This window comes from Sciurus carolinensis, chromosome 3, assembly GCF_902686445.1.
Source record: "Sciurus carolinensis chromosome 3, mSciCar1.2, whole genome shotgun sequence".
NCBI classification, from domain to species: Eukaryota; Metazoa; Chordata; class Mammalia; order Rodentia; family Sciuridae; genus Sciurus; species Sciurus carolinensis.
The window spans coordinates 64,507,117-64,525,088 of record NC_062215.1 but is presented as its reverse complement, the minus strand read 5'-3'; the positions used below and the strand labels follow the sequence as shown (position 1 = coordinate 64,525,088).

Here is a 17,972-nt window from a genome sequence, read left to right as displayed (position 1 = left end):
TGTGGAACTTGGGCCAGGTTTTGCATTATAGTGTGGTTCAGCTGAACTCTCCAAGTTCTCAGTCCAGCAATCACTGTAGACACAGAACTGGGCTCACCTACCTTACTGCTTAGCTCCATACCACTCTGGGTAGACTGCAGGCTCATGTGAAAATGAGGACTTAGGGTAGCATGAGGAGTAAGGGGGGCAAAGCACTTTTTCGTACTGGAGACTGAGCTCAGGATCTGATGCATGCTATGTAAGCACTCATCACTAAGCTACATTCCCAGAGTTTTTGAGACAGGGCCTTGCTAAATTGTAAAGCCTGGCATTTACACCACTGCCTGTAACCCCACAGTGGTTTTTACCCCCTTGGACATAAATGAGGTAAAGTTCGCTAATAGTAAACATGAGAAAATTTAATTCACCAAAGGAGCTTTCATGTTGCAGATTACAGCACCTATTACGTGTACCTCTGTCAGCTCCTCAGAAATTCCAATGCTGAAGCAGAGAGGAGAGGGAGAAGGCCTAAAATTTTTTTGGTTCACTTATGGGCAAACCAGATCTCCATTTCTTAACAACTCATGGCCCTGCAGTGAATGTGGCAGGACCCTTTGGGTAAACCATACTTACCCATCAAATTTCACAGGCCGTAGCAGCCCATCCCAGGCAAAGGGCTGCCAGTTCAGCCCTCAAGGGTTTACTCAACTGTCTACCTAGGCCAGTCGCCACAGCATGTGGCCTGGGCTAAATGGAGAGGGTTTGAATGGAATAAATATAGGACCCCAGTATCACCAGCACAAGTAGGGAGACATGTAGAAACTGATACAAGAAAAAATCACCTCAAACATTCACATTAAACGAATAGAACAAGGTCAAAAGGTGAGTTTTTTCTTTTTACTGGTTTATAATAATCTTAAAAACCCCATCACACCCATAAACCACCACAGGTGAGGTGAGAGATGGAGAATGAATGCTACAGTATGTGGATATAGAGTGGGAAATCCAGGTATTCCCTAGGGGGTGGCATGGGATGTATGGATAGGAGGCAGGGAGTGTGGATAGGAGGCCCTGGCTTGGACCCTTATTGCTGGTTGGGGGTTGGCTGGCAGAGGAGCAGGGGACTCAGGTTGAACTAGGAAACATCTCACACCAAAGGCCAAGGGTAATTAGTTGGGGATGGGGAAATCACAGTACATTTTCCATGCAGACTAGGGGTGGGAGTGAGAGCTTCAGAGACTTGCACCCCTACACAGGAAGAAATGGGTTTGAGGTTATTTGACTTAAAGCCCCCAAGTTGGTGTCTGGTCCAGTTTCCTACAATGGCAGCTCACCTTTTGGGGAAACGCATGGGGAAGGGGTTACAGCAAGAATATCTGATTTGGAAATCAAGCGAGATAAGGGGAAACAGCAGTGCTCTTTAAACTTGACTCAGAAAAGCAGGACTGGAAGGTGGCCCTGGGTGAGACAGTGGCCAACACCTGGGGAGAAGGCATCCACCAGAAGCTGCAGGGGCTCCTGAGGACTCAGGTACAGAGGGGTACCAGTGTACACAGACAGTAGGAAAACAATCGGGAACAATAAATTAGGACTTCATGTTGCTATCATTTGGCATAACACAATCAGGCAGTTTTTTCCTTTTTTTTTTTTTTTTTTTTCTTTTTAAATATAAGGCAACTTGCCAACACATAATTTAGAAACTGGTCTTTAGTCACATTGCTTCAGATCACTAGAGAATTTCTGGCTAAGGAACAGTGGATAGTAAAAAGAACCCAAAATCTTAAATATCAGCTCACATTCCCCAGAGACAGGAGAAAAGGTAAGGGCTTGTTTTGTATTTTTTGTTGTTGTTGTTGTTTTTAAAGCCCACTGTGCATCTTTAACAGAAGACGGGTGCAAAAATTAACAACAAAACAATCTAAGTTTAAAGTTACAGAAAAGCGTTAAGTTTCTAGCCACTAATTGTCACTTGGGAATGAGATGTGTTGAGCATGGGGTGCTCTGAGAATGGACTGTGGTAGGAGGGACTGTTTCTAATATAAGCCCATCTACAGTGGTTAGAACCATGCTCATTTGGTTAAGGAAGAATTAAAAGAGCTTAAGGCTTTGTGTTTGTTTGTTTGTTTTTTCTTTTCTCTCCTTTCTTCATTAAACTGAGGGGCTGCAAAGGAGGTGATTAGGAGGATGAATGTACCTGTGGGGCCACTCATACACAATGCTACTCAAACCCACACTACATTCATACAGAAACATGACATTTAAAACTTACAGTGTAGAACAATATTCTTAGCCAGTGTAGAGAGAACCAAATGCATTTTAAGTTTTTTTTCTTTTTTTTTTTTTCTTTTTTTTTTTTTTGGTGTTTTTAATTTCAAACTCCAATGTGATCATCCCTTACCTACCTAATTCCTCAAGTAAGGTAGTTTTTTGTTTTGCTTTTCTGAGGTGGGGAGAGAAGGTAGGAAATAAGGACACAGTTAAGTTAGGAGAGAGGCAACAGTGACAAGGGGATCTTGTGTATGCCAGATGGCCACTGAATTTCTACAGGTCTGGAAGCAAAGTCAGGAAAAAATATGTCAATACAAAGATTTTTCTCCATGTAGCAAGACTATGGCCGAATACCTTCAGGATGGCCTTGAGTCCAGTGTGGCAAAGACAGAGACAAGTGCAGCGGTTACAGGAAGCAATTTAAACACAAAACAAAGCCTTGAGTAAGAGTAAGCAGTGGGGAGGAGATGAATACCGGGTCACTTTTGATTTGAGATCTTTGGGTGAGTAAGGATTGAGCTTCCAGAGCACTTGCAAAGTCTGACTTATTAGTCCTAAAGAGAGAGAAAGGCCTAGCTTAGGGGCCTAAGGCCCCTTCCCTTAGTCACACCTCAGTCCCAAGGGGAAACAAGCAGAGATTCAGGAAAAGATGGTAGGAGGTTGGTGGGAAATGGCCAAGGCGAAGACAGACTGATAGGCAGGGGGTGGAGATGATAAATCCTGGGGGCTAGGGATACGTTGTTAACATGAAAATGAAAGTTGCTCAAAGGGGCATAAGAGGACCCCTTCTTCTAATTAGATCCTGTCAAGTTCCCTTCCTTAGATGTCTAAGAATGATCACATTGGAGCAATGAAACTTTAAAACTATCCAATTACTTAAAAGTAAGACTAAACCTAGAAGGGCAATGTATGATGTGTTGCTTAAGGAGGGCACCATGGCTCCCTATCTATATCCCGGGTGCTGAATATGAAGACTTCGACTATCTGTGGGATCAGGGGCTCGGCTGCCAGGGGCTCGGTGGGCCTTGCTCAGCATGGCCAGGCTCTGTTCTCGGAAGCAGGCCTGTTGGAAATCCCCACTCAGGTAATCCACTGTTTGCATCAAGCTGTTCTGGCTTGCCACTGGACCGCCCCCAGTCCCTGCTCGGTAGTGGGCCCCAGGAGCTGCCGCACAGTCGAGGGGTGCACCTGCAGGCTGCCCACCGTGGAACGGCATGGCAAGGTCCTGAGACCCCGAGCTGTCGCTATTGGGAGTGGGCAGAATGTTGTTCCACAGGGGTTGGAAGTAGTGACCATTGGGGTAAGCCAGTGGGGCTGCCAGACCGTTGACTGGTGGGGATGGGGTTGGTTTCTCCAGGGGTGGCTTCAGATGGAATGACTGTGCCAGGCAAAGTTCCTGCGGGTAGGCAGGGGCCTTACCCACAAAGCCAGGCCCTGCCAACTCTCGTCCTGCTGCATGCTTGCCTGTCAGGCCAGGGGCTGGTGTCCCACCAGCCTCGCTGCACATCTGCTGTAGGTGGGCCAGCTGGTGCTGGTTCCAGGAAACTGGCTTGAGGTCGCTAGGGTAGCCAGTGGGGGCTCGAGAGATGCCTGTGGGCAAGTTGACAGGACCTGTGGCAGGCAATGCGGCTGGAGCCGCATGGGTGTGCTCCATGGGATTGACCACACATGAAGGCATTGGTGTGGGGACGCTGTGGGTTGATACCCGAGTGCTTGCATTGATGAGCAGACTGCGACTAATGGGGCTGGGGTTGGCGATCTGGCCCTCACACACTGAGGTAGTGCTGATGCCTGCCCTCGTCTGGCAAAACTGGTTGATCTGGTGCACGATGCTGCTCAGGTCCGGGGGCTGGCTGTGCTGCAGGGTGGCCGCCATTGAAAGGGGGATAGTTGAGGTAGACACGGTCACATTCGGGGGGGCATCTGAGTCTGGCATCTTCCGGCCTCCATGCAGCAAGGGATTGGAGGGGTGCTGGAGACCCTGGTGAGCCAGGGCCTGAGGGTGGACCAAGCCCTGGGTTTGGGCCATGGGTTGAGGGTGGCCCAGGCCCTGAGGCTGCTGGAGGCTCTGAGGGTGAGACAGCGCCTGTGGTGGCGGAATACCCTGAGGGTGCTGCAGCGTCTGGGAAGGGGCATGGGCCAGGGTCTGTGCATGCTGCAGGGCCTGCTGGCGGGCCAGAGCCTGGGCCTGGGGATGGGCTAAAGTGCTTGGTGCCACAGTAGCATAGGGTGCCACTGGGGGGTTCATGATGGCCTCAGGGAGTAACCGGGCTCGGGTGCCGTCAAAGTCCTTGAGTATGCTTTTGGCTGGCACTTTGACAATGGCAAGCAGGCCTGCCTTGGTGGCAGCCTGAGTCGGGTAGGGGCTGTAGCGCTGGGCTGATGTGTCGAGGCCGTTCACAGTACGACGAACGTGTTTCCGCTGGGGAACCTTCACACTGTTGGGGAAGATTTTTATAGTCAGTGGGTTGTTTGCGACCTTCTTAGCATACGCATCCAATTCGGCTGGGGTGGGATAGTGAGCAGTTCTCATTTTCTGTGTAGTGTCCCCTAGAGAGAAAGAGAGGGGAAGGAGAGCAAAGAGGGAGGGAGCTCATCAGTGCCAAGCCAACTAGCCCTTCTAGACTCCCCTGTTGAGGTTCTGGGATAGGAGTGGGGATTACGTGTCATCTGTAGCCTTCATTGCAGATTCGGCCTCAGCCCTCACAATCTCAAGCACTGCTGACATTTAGTATGTTTGTACAGTGGGCCAGACAGGCCTTGTGCTAAGTGAAAAGTTATCTCAATGATCCTCACCATTGTTGGAGAAGGTAAGTACTATCATGTACCCATTTTATAAATGAAATAACCAAAGATCAAAACTGCAAAGCAACTTTCCAAGACTTATATCTTGAAGAGCCAGAACTTGATCAATTCTCATAGAGGTAACTAAGAGTTCTTCCCCTACATGGAACTCTTAAGTTCCTACCAGCTGAAGCTGGTGTGGGGGTTGAAGGTTCTAAGCAGAGTAGCATGTCAGGAATGCTCAAAACCCTTCCTATAATACTCTGGTCAAGAAGGGTACCCAGAGTGGCTACTCTTCAGTATGCAGTGGCCAGTGAGGCACTGACTTTCCCTTGTGCCTTCCTTGGTAGCTGGGGTGCCATATCTATGGGTAGACGTGCCATCTGGCACAGCTGACAGGATGCTTCTTTTTCAGAAGTACAGGAAGAAGCTGTCAACATCTCTTCCTCATCCACATGTCACAAGTTCACTTTTGTTTACAGTTTACTCTGTGCCTTATTGGGTGAAGATCAAAAGACTTTATTTATTGCTATGTGGAGGGTGATAATAAATGACAGGGCAGCAGGGAGGGAAATGAGAAGAAAGGATTCAGAGCATCTTTAAGTCCTGGGAGCCAAAAATAGCCGGTTCTTGGTCCATTGCAACTGTCACTTTCCAAAAGAGGAAAACCTGCCTTTACTTGGAGACTGCGGAAATACCCACTCAATGTGCCTCATTAATGTTAACAGTCTCTTTGTTCCCATCTCCCAGCGCATCCCATCAGGGGGCTCCAGCGGATGTAGCGCTTCCAAAAAGGAAAAGGTTCCCAGGACAATAGCTCTTTAAGGATGCCTGGCTCCTGCAAGGGGTCTCTGCTCTGTGCTCCCTCTCTCAGAGGAGGGTTCTCCCCTGAGTATACATAAAAGGTGCTTAATAAATGCTTGCTGAATGAGAAAGTACACAGACTGCCCAAAGGAGAAGGAAAGTGCTTGGCTGTGGGCCTGGGCTCAGCTAGTTGACTCCCTCCCTATTTCCTCCCTGCAGAAGGTAGCCAGGACAGATCAAGGACTCATGTGCTGAATGCCCAGTTTGTGGTCTCAGCTGGCCTTGGCCCAAGAGAGACCCCATTCAAGTCACTAGGCATCAACTGGAACAACAGCAAACTAGTGAGTGTCTTAGATGGAAAAGGGCACAACTGCTTATGTTTGGTGACATTGCTGGTTAGCTGGCAACAAGTGCTTAGAAACTGCTGCTCTCCAAAGCAGGAAAAGAAAGCTCAAGTTTAGGAGGGTCAGAGAAATTTGGTCTCATGCTCAAAAAGATAGTACTAAGTGAAAAAAGAGAATACAGAAAGGAAAATGTCTTCTTTCAAATATTGGCACAATGTCTGGACACTATTTAGTAGATGATTCCTATATATTTAAGGACATGATTTACTTGCTGAGGACAGAATAGACACTCATGCATAAATGAAATAAATGTTTGTGAATATCTGCTTTGGGGATGGTCATTAAAAGATAAATGTGCCAGGTGCAATGGCACACACCTATAATCCCAGCAACTTGGGAGGCTGAGGTCCTAAGCAATTCATGGAGACCCTGCCTCTAATAAAATATAAAAAAGGGCTGGGGATTTGGCTCGGTGGTTAAGTGCCCCTATGTTCAATACCTGGTACAAAAAAAAAAAAAAAAAAAAAGGCTACGTTTGATGGCACATGCCTGGAATACCAGCAGCTAAGGAGGCTGACACAGGATGATCAACAGATTGATCACAAGTTCCAGGCCAGCCTCAGCAACTTAGTGAAACCCTGTCTCAAAAAATAAAAAGGGTTGGGGATGTAACTCAGTGGCAGTGCCTCTGGATTCAACCTATAGTACAAAACAACAACAACTGATGGTGACAACTGAGGGCAGGAAGAAGGGGGAGGTGGGGAGGCCCAGAAATCTCTTATCCACAAGGCAGCATTATCTGATCAGAGTATAAAACCCTAAAAGCAGGGTTTCAGTTCTGTCATTTCTTATAAGACACTGACCCTAAATCGGCTTCAGTCACCATTCACAGGGATTATTTTCTGACCCTTCTTACAATCTCCTGGACAAGAATATTATTAAAAGAAAACAAAAACAAAAACAAAACAAAACAAAAAAACAAGTCTGGGATCACCAAGAACTAGTCCCTAAACTCAAGGCACCAGAATTTTAGCAGAAATTGCCCTGGTCAGTCACTGAATATAAGAGTCTGACGGTCAGAATCATGAGATAATCCTAGCACTGTGCCTTACCTGAAGTGGACACTATTAGTATAGGCACTACCTGGCTGGACAAGAGGGGCTCAGTTGAGGAATGAAAGAAGCTGCTGGGTATTAGTTCAGACATGAAATACAGGTCTCCCTCTGGGTTTCTGATACTATATACATGTAGGTGGGCTTATCTCCTTGAAATGCAACTAGGAGACAAAGGTACAATAAGTAGTTTCTTGAGTAGGAGTTCCTTTCTTCCAAGTCAGTACCAACTCTCAGGTTGGTTTTCTCTATGACAGGAAAGAGGGCAGCCTGGTCTCATTCAGGAGTATGGAAAGGATATTTAACAATATCGATCAGTTCTCTTTGCCCTACCTTCACTGATGCTGACAGTGGTAAAAAGGGCAGTCAAATGAAACAATCAGAAATAAAAAAAAAACAAAGATGGGGAAGGTGCACACAAGGCTACAGATTCTTTCCCCTCACCCTCAGTATAGGGGGAATGATTGAACCCAGGGGTGCTCTACCAACTAAGCTACAACCCCAGTCCTTTCATTTTTATTTTCAGACAGTATCTCAGTGAGTTGCCCAGGCTGGCCTTAAACTTGGAATCCTCCTGCTTCAGTCTGCTGAGTCTCTTTTTTTTCATTCTTTCTTTTCCTTTTGTACCGGGGAATTGAACCCAGGGGTGCTTAAACACCATACCCCACCCCACCTTTTTTTTGGTACCAGGGATTCAATCCAGGGTAGAATTCTTAGGTCACAAAGGGTTTTTTTTGACATTCTCATGAATTTTTAAAAAAATACACAGAAAAATGCTGGGTATGCAATAGATATTCCATTAATATAAGAAAAATGTTTTTATTATAATTAGTGGGGTTTTTTTTTGGGGGGGGTGGGTGGGTTGCAGGTACTGGAGTTTGAACCCAAGGGTGCTTAACCACCAAGCAACATCCCAGCCCTTTTTATTTTTTATTTAGAGATAGGGTCTCACTAGGTGGCTTACAGCCTCGCTAAGTTGCTGAGGCTGGCTTCAAATCTGTGATCCTCCTGCCTCGGCCTCCCAAACTGCTGGGATTACATGCATGCACTACTACGCCTGGTTCAAAGTGAGTTTACTGCTTCATGTATGTTTTAGCTTTCTTGCTCTGTGACTTTTCTTTCTTCCCTTTTTTTTTGAGATGGGGTCTCACTATGTTGCTCAGGCTGCCCTTGAACTCCTGCTCTCAAGTGGTACTCCTACTTGAGTCTTCTGAGTAGCTAAGACTACCGAAGCATTCAACCACATCCAGTTTCTTTCTCAAAACTTTCTTATCACAGTTCCACACAAGCATGTTGGCACCTTTCTTCTGTAAAATATTCCTCTATATAGCCAACACGAATACCATAGTTCTGTAAGAAACTTAGTTAAATATCTGGTAGCAATGGTATCATTCATAGAGCTATAAAGCAGTATAGCAAATAGGGAATCCATGGTTAGAAAAAGATTAGAGATCTAGATTCAAGCACTGTCCTTAATCATCTGCCTAGAGAGTCTCAGTAATCAAGAGAAATGATGCCTGTTTTACTACTCTGTAGAACTACTAATATCAAGACACTCAATGAATAAGAAAATACTGTATGAACAGAAACTGCAACTGTTAATAGTTATTCAAGAACAGCAGGTTTGGCTGAGTTTACCCATAGTTAGGATGAAGCAAACTGATCAAGGAAACCTCAAGTATGAGACCCCTGACCCTTGAGTTAAATGTGGCAGAAAGCACTGTGGTCTTGTCCAGGAGCTGGAGTGAAAAATATCTTGAGTCCATTCTTCCCCACAGAGATCACTCTGCTTATACCTCTATTGTGAAGGCCAAAAGACATGGATGGCATGGAGAGGAACAGACAAGTGTGTTTTAAACACGGGCTTTTGAGACTGATCAGATTGTAAGTTCTGGCCTAGTCACTGATTCAGGCAAATGACAAACCCTTTATGGTTCATCCCTAAAAGAAAGATAAGAGAACCAGTAATCCCAGTGACCCTGGAGGCTGAAGCGAAAGGATTCCAAGTTCAAGGCCAGTCTCAGCAATTTATCAAGGCCCTAAACCACTTAGTGAGACACTGTCTCAAAACAAAATAGAGATAGGTATGGTGGTGAACACCTGTAATCCCAGTGGCAGCTTCAGAAATCTACTGAGGCCCTAAGCAATTTAGCAAGACTGTATTTAAACAAAACAAAACCCCAAAAACTGGGAATATAGCTCAGTAGTAAAGTGCCACTAGGTTTAATCCTCAGTACCAAAATGAAAAAAAGAAAGAAGGAAAAAGAGTCTCTTACATGCAATTACTAAGGAATGAATGAAAATATACGGCTGGGTGCAGTGGTGCATGCCTACAGTTCCAGCTACTTGGGAGGGTGAGGCAGGAGGATTACTTAAGCACCCAGGAGTTTGAGACCAACATGGGCAACATAGTATGCCCTCGTCTTAAAAAATTAAAAATAAAAAAGAGCTGGATGTGTTAGCACACATCTGTACTTCCATCACAGTAACCTGGGAGGTTGAGGCAAGAGGAGCAGCCTGAGCAACTTAGCAAGGCACTGTCTCAAACTTTTTAAAAGTTACCTGGGGGCTGGGGTTGTGGCTTAGTGGTAGAGCACATGCCTAGCATGTGTGAGGCACTGGATTCGATTCTCAGTACCACATATAAATAAATGTGGTCTGTCAACATCTATAATATTTTTTTTTAATTAGCTGGGTATGGTGGTGTACGCCTGTAATCCCAGAGGCTTAGGAGGCTGAGACAGGAAGATTGCAAATTCAAGGCCAGCCTCAGCAACTTAGTGAGGCCCTAAGCAACTTAGCAAGATCCTGTCTCAAAATAAAAAGTAAAAAGGGCTGGGGATGTGCTCAGTGCCTGCCTAGCATGTGTGACACCCTGGGTTCAATCCCTAGTACTGTCTAAATCACCACCCCCAAGCCCCCAAATCAAACCAAACCAAACAAATGAACAAGAATTTGTCATGAAGACATTAAACATAGCACAGGGCACATGGCAAGCACTCAACAAATGTTTAGCTATTATTTCTAACAGTAATGAATTTATCCAGTCATTGGGTAAATTGTCCATTTCCACGTCCCTCCAATAGGTGGCAGACAGGCATCTAAAACAGTAAAAGGTAACTTGGACATTGTGCTAAGAACTCCAAGGCTCTGCCATGAAACAGGGTCAGTTATCATATAAAGGATGGGAGTGAGGACCAAGGACTTTTGACCATTCCAGTCATTTTCACAGTGAATACTTTATAAGTCACTACTATATACCCTGGATCCTGAGGGGGCAAAATAAGCAGAGGCTTTGGCAAGGATAAGGAAGAAAAACTTTCAAAATCACATTTTTATTGGCATCTTAGAAGAAAAAGTACAGAGTTCCACAATGGCTTAGGACTCTTTAAATGACATTATGGCATATCTAGAAGAGTTCCATGAAAGCATCCACGTATAATCCCAGTGACTCACGAGGCTAAGGCAGGAGGACCGCAAATTCAAGACCAGTGTGGGCAACTTAGTGAGACCAATCTCAAAATAAAAATTAAAGGGCTGGGAGTATACCTCAGTGAAGGAGTGATCCTGGGTTCAATCATAAAATGATGGGAAATGTTTTGCCCTCACACATGCAGAGAAAAGAAAGGGGAGAAAAGAAAAAAGAAAAGAGGAAGGATCAATCCTATCATTTTGAACACATGGTGACTGAAGCCTGAAGAAAAAACATCAGCCACATGACTTAACATGCTGGGCCAAGAAACTACATACTACATCTCCTGACATCCTGACACTTGGTCTACCTTCACTGCCTTGCAACCTTCAGATGACTTTTTTTCCCTTTCTTTTCTTTTCCTTTTTTTTTTTTTTTTTTTTTTTTGAGTGCTGGGGATTAAACCTGGTTCCTTGTGCATAGTAGGCAAGTGCTCTAACACCAAGTTAAATCCTAAGCCCAAGGTAAATCAAAATATAAAGTACATTAAGCTATCAACAACTGTGCACCATTTTATTCCACCAACCTCTGTGGTTCTAGTAATTATAAAACCTGCCTGAAGGGCTGGGATGTGGCTCACTGGTAGATTGCTCACCTAGCATGTGTGAAGAAGCCCTGAATTCAATTCCCAATATCCGAAAAGGGAGGAAAACAAAAAAGAAAAAACCCTCACAGTCTCCTGAGGATGTGGGGCAGAAAAAGGATAAACAGCAGTCAAAAAACACTTTTGGTTTTAGTACTGTGGATTGAACTCAGGGCCTCTAGCATGCTATACAAGCAATCAAGCATTCTACTACCAAGCAATACAACCAGCCCAAGCCACAAAACTGTTTTTAAGGTCACAATAGCTTATGGGCCTGGGCCCTAACCAGTGTTTGTTTACTGGTCTCCACCTTACCTTAACTGTAATTGTTAAATGCTAGCAGGTACAAGTCACATTATAGGATGTTTTCTTTTGTACACATTTTGGAGGTTGAAAAAAGAAAGCAGGTAAGCTTAAAAATACCATTAAATCGTCACTTCTGCAAAGGTTGAGTATGTTTAATGACAGTAACAAGGCGGCTAGAGGAGATCAAACACACATCCTCCATATGGATATAACAGCTTGAAACAATGAAAGAAGAATATCTGTGTCTGTGTCTGTGTGTGTGTGTGTGTCTGTGTGTGTGTGTGTGTTTTGCTGGAGATCAAAGAGTCTCGTGCATGTTAGCAAACACTCTATTATTGATTTATACCTTCAGCTCATATCTCAATTCTTAAATCCATAGTTGAAGACAGTGGTTCAGAGGCTATTTGGGTGCTGCTTTGAGGAAAAGGGAGTGGAGATCTAAAGTCAGCACCAAGAAGTGCATACCTGTAATGCTAGCAACTTGGGAGGCTGAGGCAGGAAGAGAGCAAGTTCAAAGCCAGTCTTGGCAATGTAGCAAGAGTCCACCTCAAAATAAAACAAACCAGGGATATAGCTCACTGGTAAAACATCCTTAGGTTCAATTCCCAGTCTCTCAAAAACTATAAATAAATAGTCAATACCAATTTGCCTTTTCCCTTAAATGGCCCTTCCCTTGATGTAACAGCTCTGAGTGAAGTTGCTGGAGTGTTAAGCAATCTGGAAGAAAATGAGTTTTCTCTTTGTCATCTTATTGCATGTCTCAAGTATACTTCCTCTCCAATTGTCCCTAGAAACCCAGAACTAGGCACAATGAAGTTAATATGATGATTTGGATGGCCATGGAACACAAAATTTCATCAATAAATTATCATTCATTAAAAGAAGCCAGGCGTGATGGCCTTTAATCCCAGTGGCTCAGGAGGCTGAGGCAGGAGGATTGAGAGTTCAAACCAATCCTCAGCAACTTAGCAAGGCTCTAAGCAACTCAGTGAGACCCTGTCTCTAAATAAAATACAAAATAGGGCTGGGAATGTGGCTCAGTGGTTAAGAGGCCCTGAGTTCAATCCCCAATATCCAAAAAAGAACAGACATACCTCTCAGTGGTTACAGCAATTACTTAGGATGAGTGAAAGAAAGGCTGAGTTATCAAAGCTGGCACTGGAGAACTTATGTGTTTGGGAATTGTAGAAGGAAACTATCACCTTCAGCTTTGTCCTTTCACAGAGCGGGATTCATCAGATAAATTCAAAACAGGTTTTGAGTCTTATACTCCCTCAAAAGGCTAGATCTTTTTTATATATATGTGGGGTACTAGGGATTGAACCCAAGGCTTTACCCAGGCTAGACACATGCACTACCCCTGATCTATACCCTGGTCCAAATCTAGACCACTTTTAACTTCTGATGATTTCATATAACAGGGGTTGGCAAACTACAGCCTGCATTCCAAGTCCAGCTGTTCTGTGTTTTTGTAAAAATTTTTATTGGAACATATACATTCCTTTATTTACATATTATCTATGGTTGTCTTAGCCCTACAATGGCAGAACTGAATATATATATCGGAGACTGTGTGGTCCACAAACCAAAAACTATCTCCAGGCTGGCCTTTATAGAAAAAGTTTGGAAACTATATTTGTTTGGTACTAGAGATTGAATGCAGGATACTCTACCACTGAGCTATACACCCAGACCTTTTTATTTTTTATTATGAGGCAGTGTCTTGCTACGTTGCCCAGACTGGTCTTGAACCTGCAATCCTCCTGCCTTAGCTTCCCTAATTGCTGGGATTACAGGCATGCACCACCACACCCAACTTGCTAATTCTTGTCATAAAGGATTCAGGTAAGGTGCTACAGCACTCTGTTCTATAAAAGGGAAACCTCAGTACCTCATTGACATCCCCCTCTGTGCTCTGAAGGAAGGGTTCACACCAAACTCAAAGCTGTTTTTGCACCTGATGATACTATATGTAGTAATGAGCCAGGAATAGAATATTCTTCTTGCATATTATGTAGTACAGGGATAGAAGGCAAGAATCTGGGAAAATATGAACTATAATGCTCCAATTTAAATAATTAAGACAGGAATCTAACAGACAGTTCTCAAAGACTCAATCTTATGGGAAATAAGATTGAGCAAATGCCCAGAGAGGCTGAGAAAGCTAGCTCACAACCCTTCAGAGGACAAGAGTTCCTTTATTTGCTGTGAAGTAAAATCACACTGGCTCAGAAGGCAGACAATAAAGCCAAAGGGAACTGTCTGTTTCCATGGAAAAGTGTACACAAGTCAAAACAACACAACAGTGTAAATAGTTTACTTCAGAGATACAGTACATAATCTGTACTATAAGTTTTCATTCACTTCCTCAGGGGGTTAACTAAAATACCTTTTTGAGGGGTATATATCATATAAAGCACCTTATACCTTTGTTACTCAACAGAAACCTATCAGCAACAATTTAGATCACATAAACTGGGGAACTGTAGTATCACAAAATTTATCTCACACTGCTGACAGGTAAGGGCCTTTGCAGCTCCTCTCCTGCTTGGAGGTCCCAAAATTCAAGATCAATGTACCCCAGATATGCTTCTGGAATAACCCACTTGTAGAGACTAAACAAAGGATCACACATCCTTCCCTGGGGGTCCAGATTACTTACATTTCTGAAGTCCAGTGTTCATCTGCGTGTGAGAAAGAAGCTGAAAGGACAGGTCACCTGGCCCTGGTAAACAGGCTAGCATGGCAGACCAGCATCAACACAACATAGGGCAGTGGCTCACACTGTAATGACAAAAAAACAAGGTCATGGAACACAAGGCAATTTATTCAGGGAAGACAGCAGGGACATCAGATATGAGCTGCTCAGGCCCAAAATTTAATTAACATTATGTTTGTTGAAAATATATCTACATCTTTATCTGTAGCAACAATTTGCTACCAACCATTCCAACAGCTAAAATGTTATTTATGTTATTTCATTCAGCATAGATGCATGAGTGGGAAAAATAAAAACTGGAAAACACCTATTCATACAAATAAGTGGAAAATATAGGTATATTTGTAAAGTTCAGCTTTCTTGTCAAGTACTGGAACTTACTGTAAGATGACTTACAAAGGCACCCAAAATCAAACTTGTGATCTGGCAATTAGGATCACTCACTTATTTATTTATTTATTTAGTTGTTGGTGGATCTTTATTTATTTATATGCAGTACTGAGAATCGAACCCAGTGCCTCACACATGCTAGGCAAGCGCTCTACCAGTGAGTCACAACCCCAGCCCCTAACTCACTTTTAAAATGAAGGACTGGGGTGCGGTAGAACACACCTATAATCCCAGTGACTCGGGAGGCTAAGACAAGAGGATCATAAGTCCAAAGCCAACCTTGGCAACTTAGCAAGACCCTGTTTCAAAATAAAAACTCAAAAAGGCTGGGGATGTGGCCCAGTTTTTAAGTACCTTGGGGTTCGATGCCTGGTACCAAAACGAATGAATAATAAATTTTTAAAAAGTAAGAAAATCAAGAAGGAACAAAGAATCCTAGGACATACAATTAACTGTTTTTATTGGGTGGTGGTGAGGTACTGGGGACTGAACTCAGGAGTGCTTTACCAATGAGCTTCATCCCCAGCCCTTTTAAATTTTGAGACAGGGTTTCACTAGGTTGCTGAGGCTGGCTTAGAACTCAGGAACCTCCTGCCTTAGTGTCCCAAATTGCTGGTATTATAGGCATGGGTCACCTCGCCTGGCACAATTAACCTACTTACCTACTTCTCTCCCTCCATTTTCCCTCCCCCCACGTACTGGAGAACTGTACTGTACTGTACTGGAGATTGAATCAGGGGCACTTCACCACTGAATTACATCCCCAGCCCTTTTAATTTTTATTTTGAGACAGGGTGTAAGTTGCCCAGGTAGCCTCGAACTTGTGGTCCTCCTGCCTTAGGAGTCCCTGGGATTACAGGTGTATGTTACAGCACTCAGCACAATTAACCACTTTTATTAATTAATTTATTTATTTATTTATTTTAAGTACTGGGGATTGAACCTAGGAGTGTTTTACATCTATTTTTTATAATATTTTTGTTTCAGTTGTAGGTAGACACAAAGCCTTTATTTTTATGTGGTGCTGAGCATTGAACCCAGGGTCTCACACATGTAGGTGAGCGCTCTACCAGAGCCACAACCCCGCCCCCTCCCCCTTTTTATTTATTTTATTTTTACTTTGTGGGGAGTATACTGGGGATCAAACTCAGGGGCACTAGACCACTGAGCCACATCTCCAGCTCTATTTTGTAGCTCATTTAGAGGCAGGGTCTCATTGAGTTGCCTAGCGCCTTGCTTTTGCTGAGGCTGGCTTTGAACTCAGTGATTCCCCTACTTCAGCCTCCCAGGCTGCTGGGATTACAGGTGTGCACCACTGCACCCAGCACCCTTTTTATTTTTTTAATTCTGAAACAGGGTCTCTCTGAGTTGCTTGGGGCCTTGCTAAAATTGCTAAAATTGGCCTTGAACTTGTGATCCTCCTATCTCAGCCTCCCATTACAGGTGTGCACCACTACATCCAGCTATAATTAACCACTTTTAAAGTAAATTTTGCTTGAAATTTTTGAAGAATTCACCTTTTGTATCATGTATCACAAAATTAGGTTTCCCGGACCCAAAAAAGGAAGAGGTGGGGGAAGTATTGCTCCTAGGCTGCCAGCAGCCCCCTCTGGGCTGATACTCCTAACATTATGTTAAAATGGTATGGACTGCTAGATGTGGTGTTGCATACTTGCAATCCCAGCTATTTGGAAGCCTGAGACAGGAGGTTGACAAGTTTAAGGCCAGCCTGGGCAACTTAGTGAGACCCTATCTCACGATTATGCTTTAAAAAGAGCTGGTGATATAGATCTGTGGAAGAGCACTGGCCTATCAAGCACAAAGCCCTAGGTTCAATCTCCTGTACCACAAATTTAAAAATAAAAAAAATTTTTCTTTAAATTCAGTATTGATTTCATCGGTATTGTGTACCAAAAAGGCATATACAACCCAAACATAAACTCTGCTCGCTGTAGTGAAGGACGTCTTATCAACAATGCAAATTCCTCTGTACCTGGAAATGAGTTTTTCTCAAATTAAGCAGACTATAGTAAAATACATGAACTTCCTCCCCAATACCATAAAACCCAGAAATCAAGATGCCAAGTTATGGTTTTAGATCACAACAAAAAGGGAGAATACTCGAAAATTAAACAAAGACCTCAAAATCTATTTCCCTTAGAGGATTCTCTCAGGTATGTGAAATGACCTTGTGATGGTGAGTATCAGACAGTTCTAGCTTGCAAGACTAGGTAGCTGAAAAGATATTTTGTAAAAGGAAATGCTTAAACTGCATCTAAGATAGCAACTACATAAAGAACTTTAGATTGAATGCCTCAATGAGAAAAGAGCTGCCCAAGAGTTTTGGCATAAATTCAATCTTAAGTCTCTAGTGAATGGGACAACAAAATGAACACAGTGTGCCAACTGCAGTGCTTCAAGAAATAAAACATCTTCTGTTGGGGTCAAATGACTGAGGTCCTTCTGATTACAATCTCTTCCCTTGTGAATGCTGATCTCTATTTAATAACTTCTCCCTTATGGTCCTCATATAGCTGAGGGCAAAATTCAAGGAAAGATATTAACGAACAGTCATGTGTTACACAAGGACGTTTTAGTCAACTACAGTTGGCAAATATGGTGATCCTATAAGATTATAATGGAGCTGGAAAAAAAAAACCTGTTTCTGCCTAGTACTTTTACTGTCCCTTTATAATAATGAAGATGATGATAGTAAAAAGTAGAGGAGGAAGAAGAGGAGGAGGAGGAAGGGAAGACTGGAGAAAAACTTGAACTGTAACTATTATTTGAGGAGAAATTTTTCTTTATACTTTGGCACTTACATTATTTCTATAAATAAGTTTAAGGAAAATTTTAAGTTTAAGAAAATGCATGCACCACCCCAGTGACTCAGGAGGTTAAGACAAGAAGATCCCACGTTCCAGATCAGCTTCAGCAAATCAGTAAGACCCTCAGCAACTTAGACCCTGTGTCCAAATAAAAAATAAAAGGGCTGAAGATGTATGTCAGTGGTAAAGCACCCCTGGGTTAAATCCCCAGTACCAAATAATAATAATTATTATAATAATAAAATAATAAATAAGGAAATATTTTCTAAACTCAAACCCTCAAACCTAAAGCAATTTTCCTTGTGGATGGCTGATAACTCTGATGATAAGAGCTGAAAGTACACATTCACTCAGCAGTCTTGCAGATACTACTCCATTCCTGC

At 43.4% G+C, this 17,972-nt stretch overlaps 1 protein-coding gene across 5 annotated transcripts in view; it reads right to left on the bottom strand.

The window, feature by feature from the left end:
• Positions 1-1,585: 1,585 nt before the first annotated feature.
• Positions 1,586-17,972, bottom strand: part of Fam222b (family with sequence similarity 222 member B) — a 76,228-nt gene continuing 59,841 nt past the window's right edge. For 4 of the 5 annotated variants that reach the window (XM_047544817.1, XM_047544815.1, XM_047544819.1 and 1 more), the window contains 2 exons: positions 14,315-14,436; positions 1,586-4,797 (listed from right to left, as the gene is read on the bottom strand). In XM_047544817.1, the coding sequence (XP_047400773.1) occupies positions 3,191-4,797; positions 14,315-14,396 (1,689 nt within the window). In that variant the 5' untranslated portion in view covers positions 14,397-14,436 and the 3' untranslated portion in view covers positions 1,586-3,190. The remainder of the gene's footprint in view (positions 4,798-14,314; positions 14,437-17,972) is intronic. The other variant, XM_047544820.1, reaches the window with a different exon arrangement.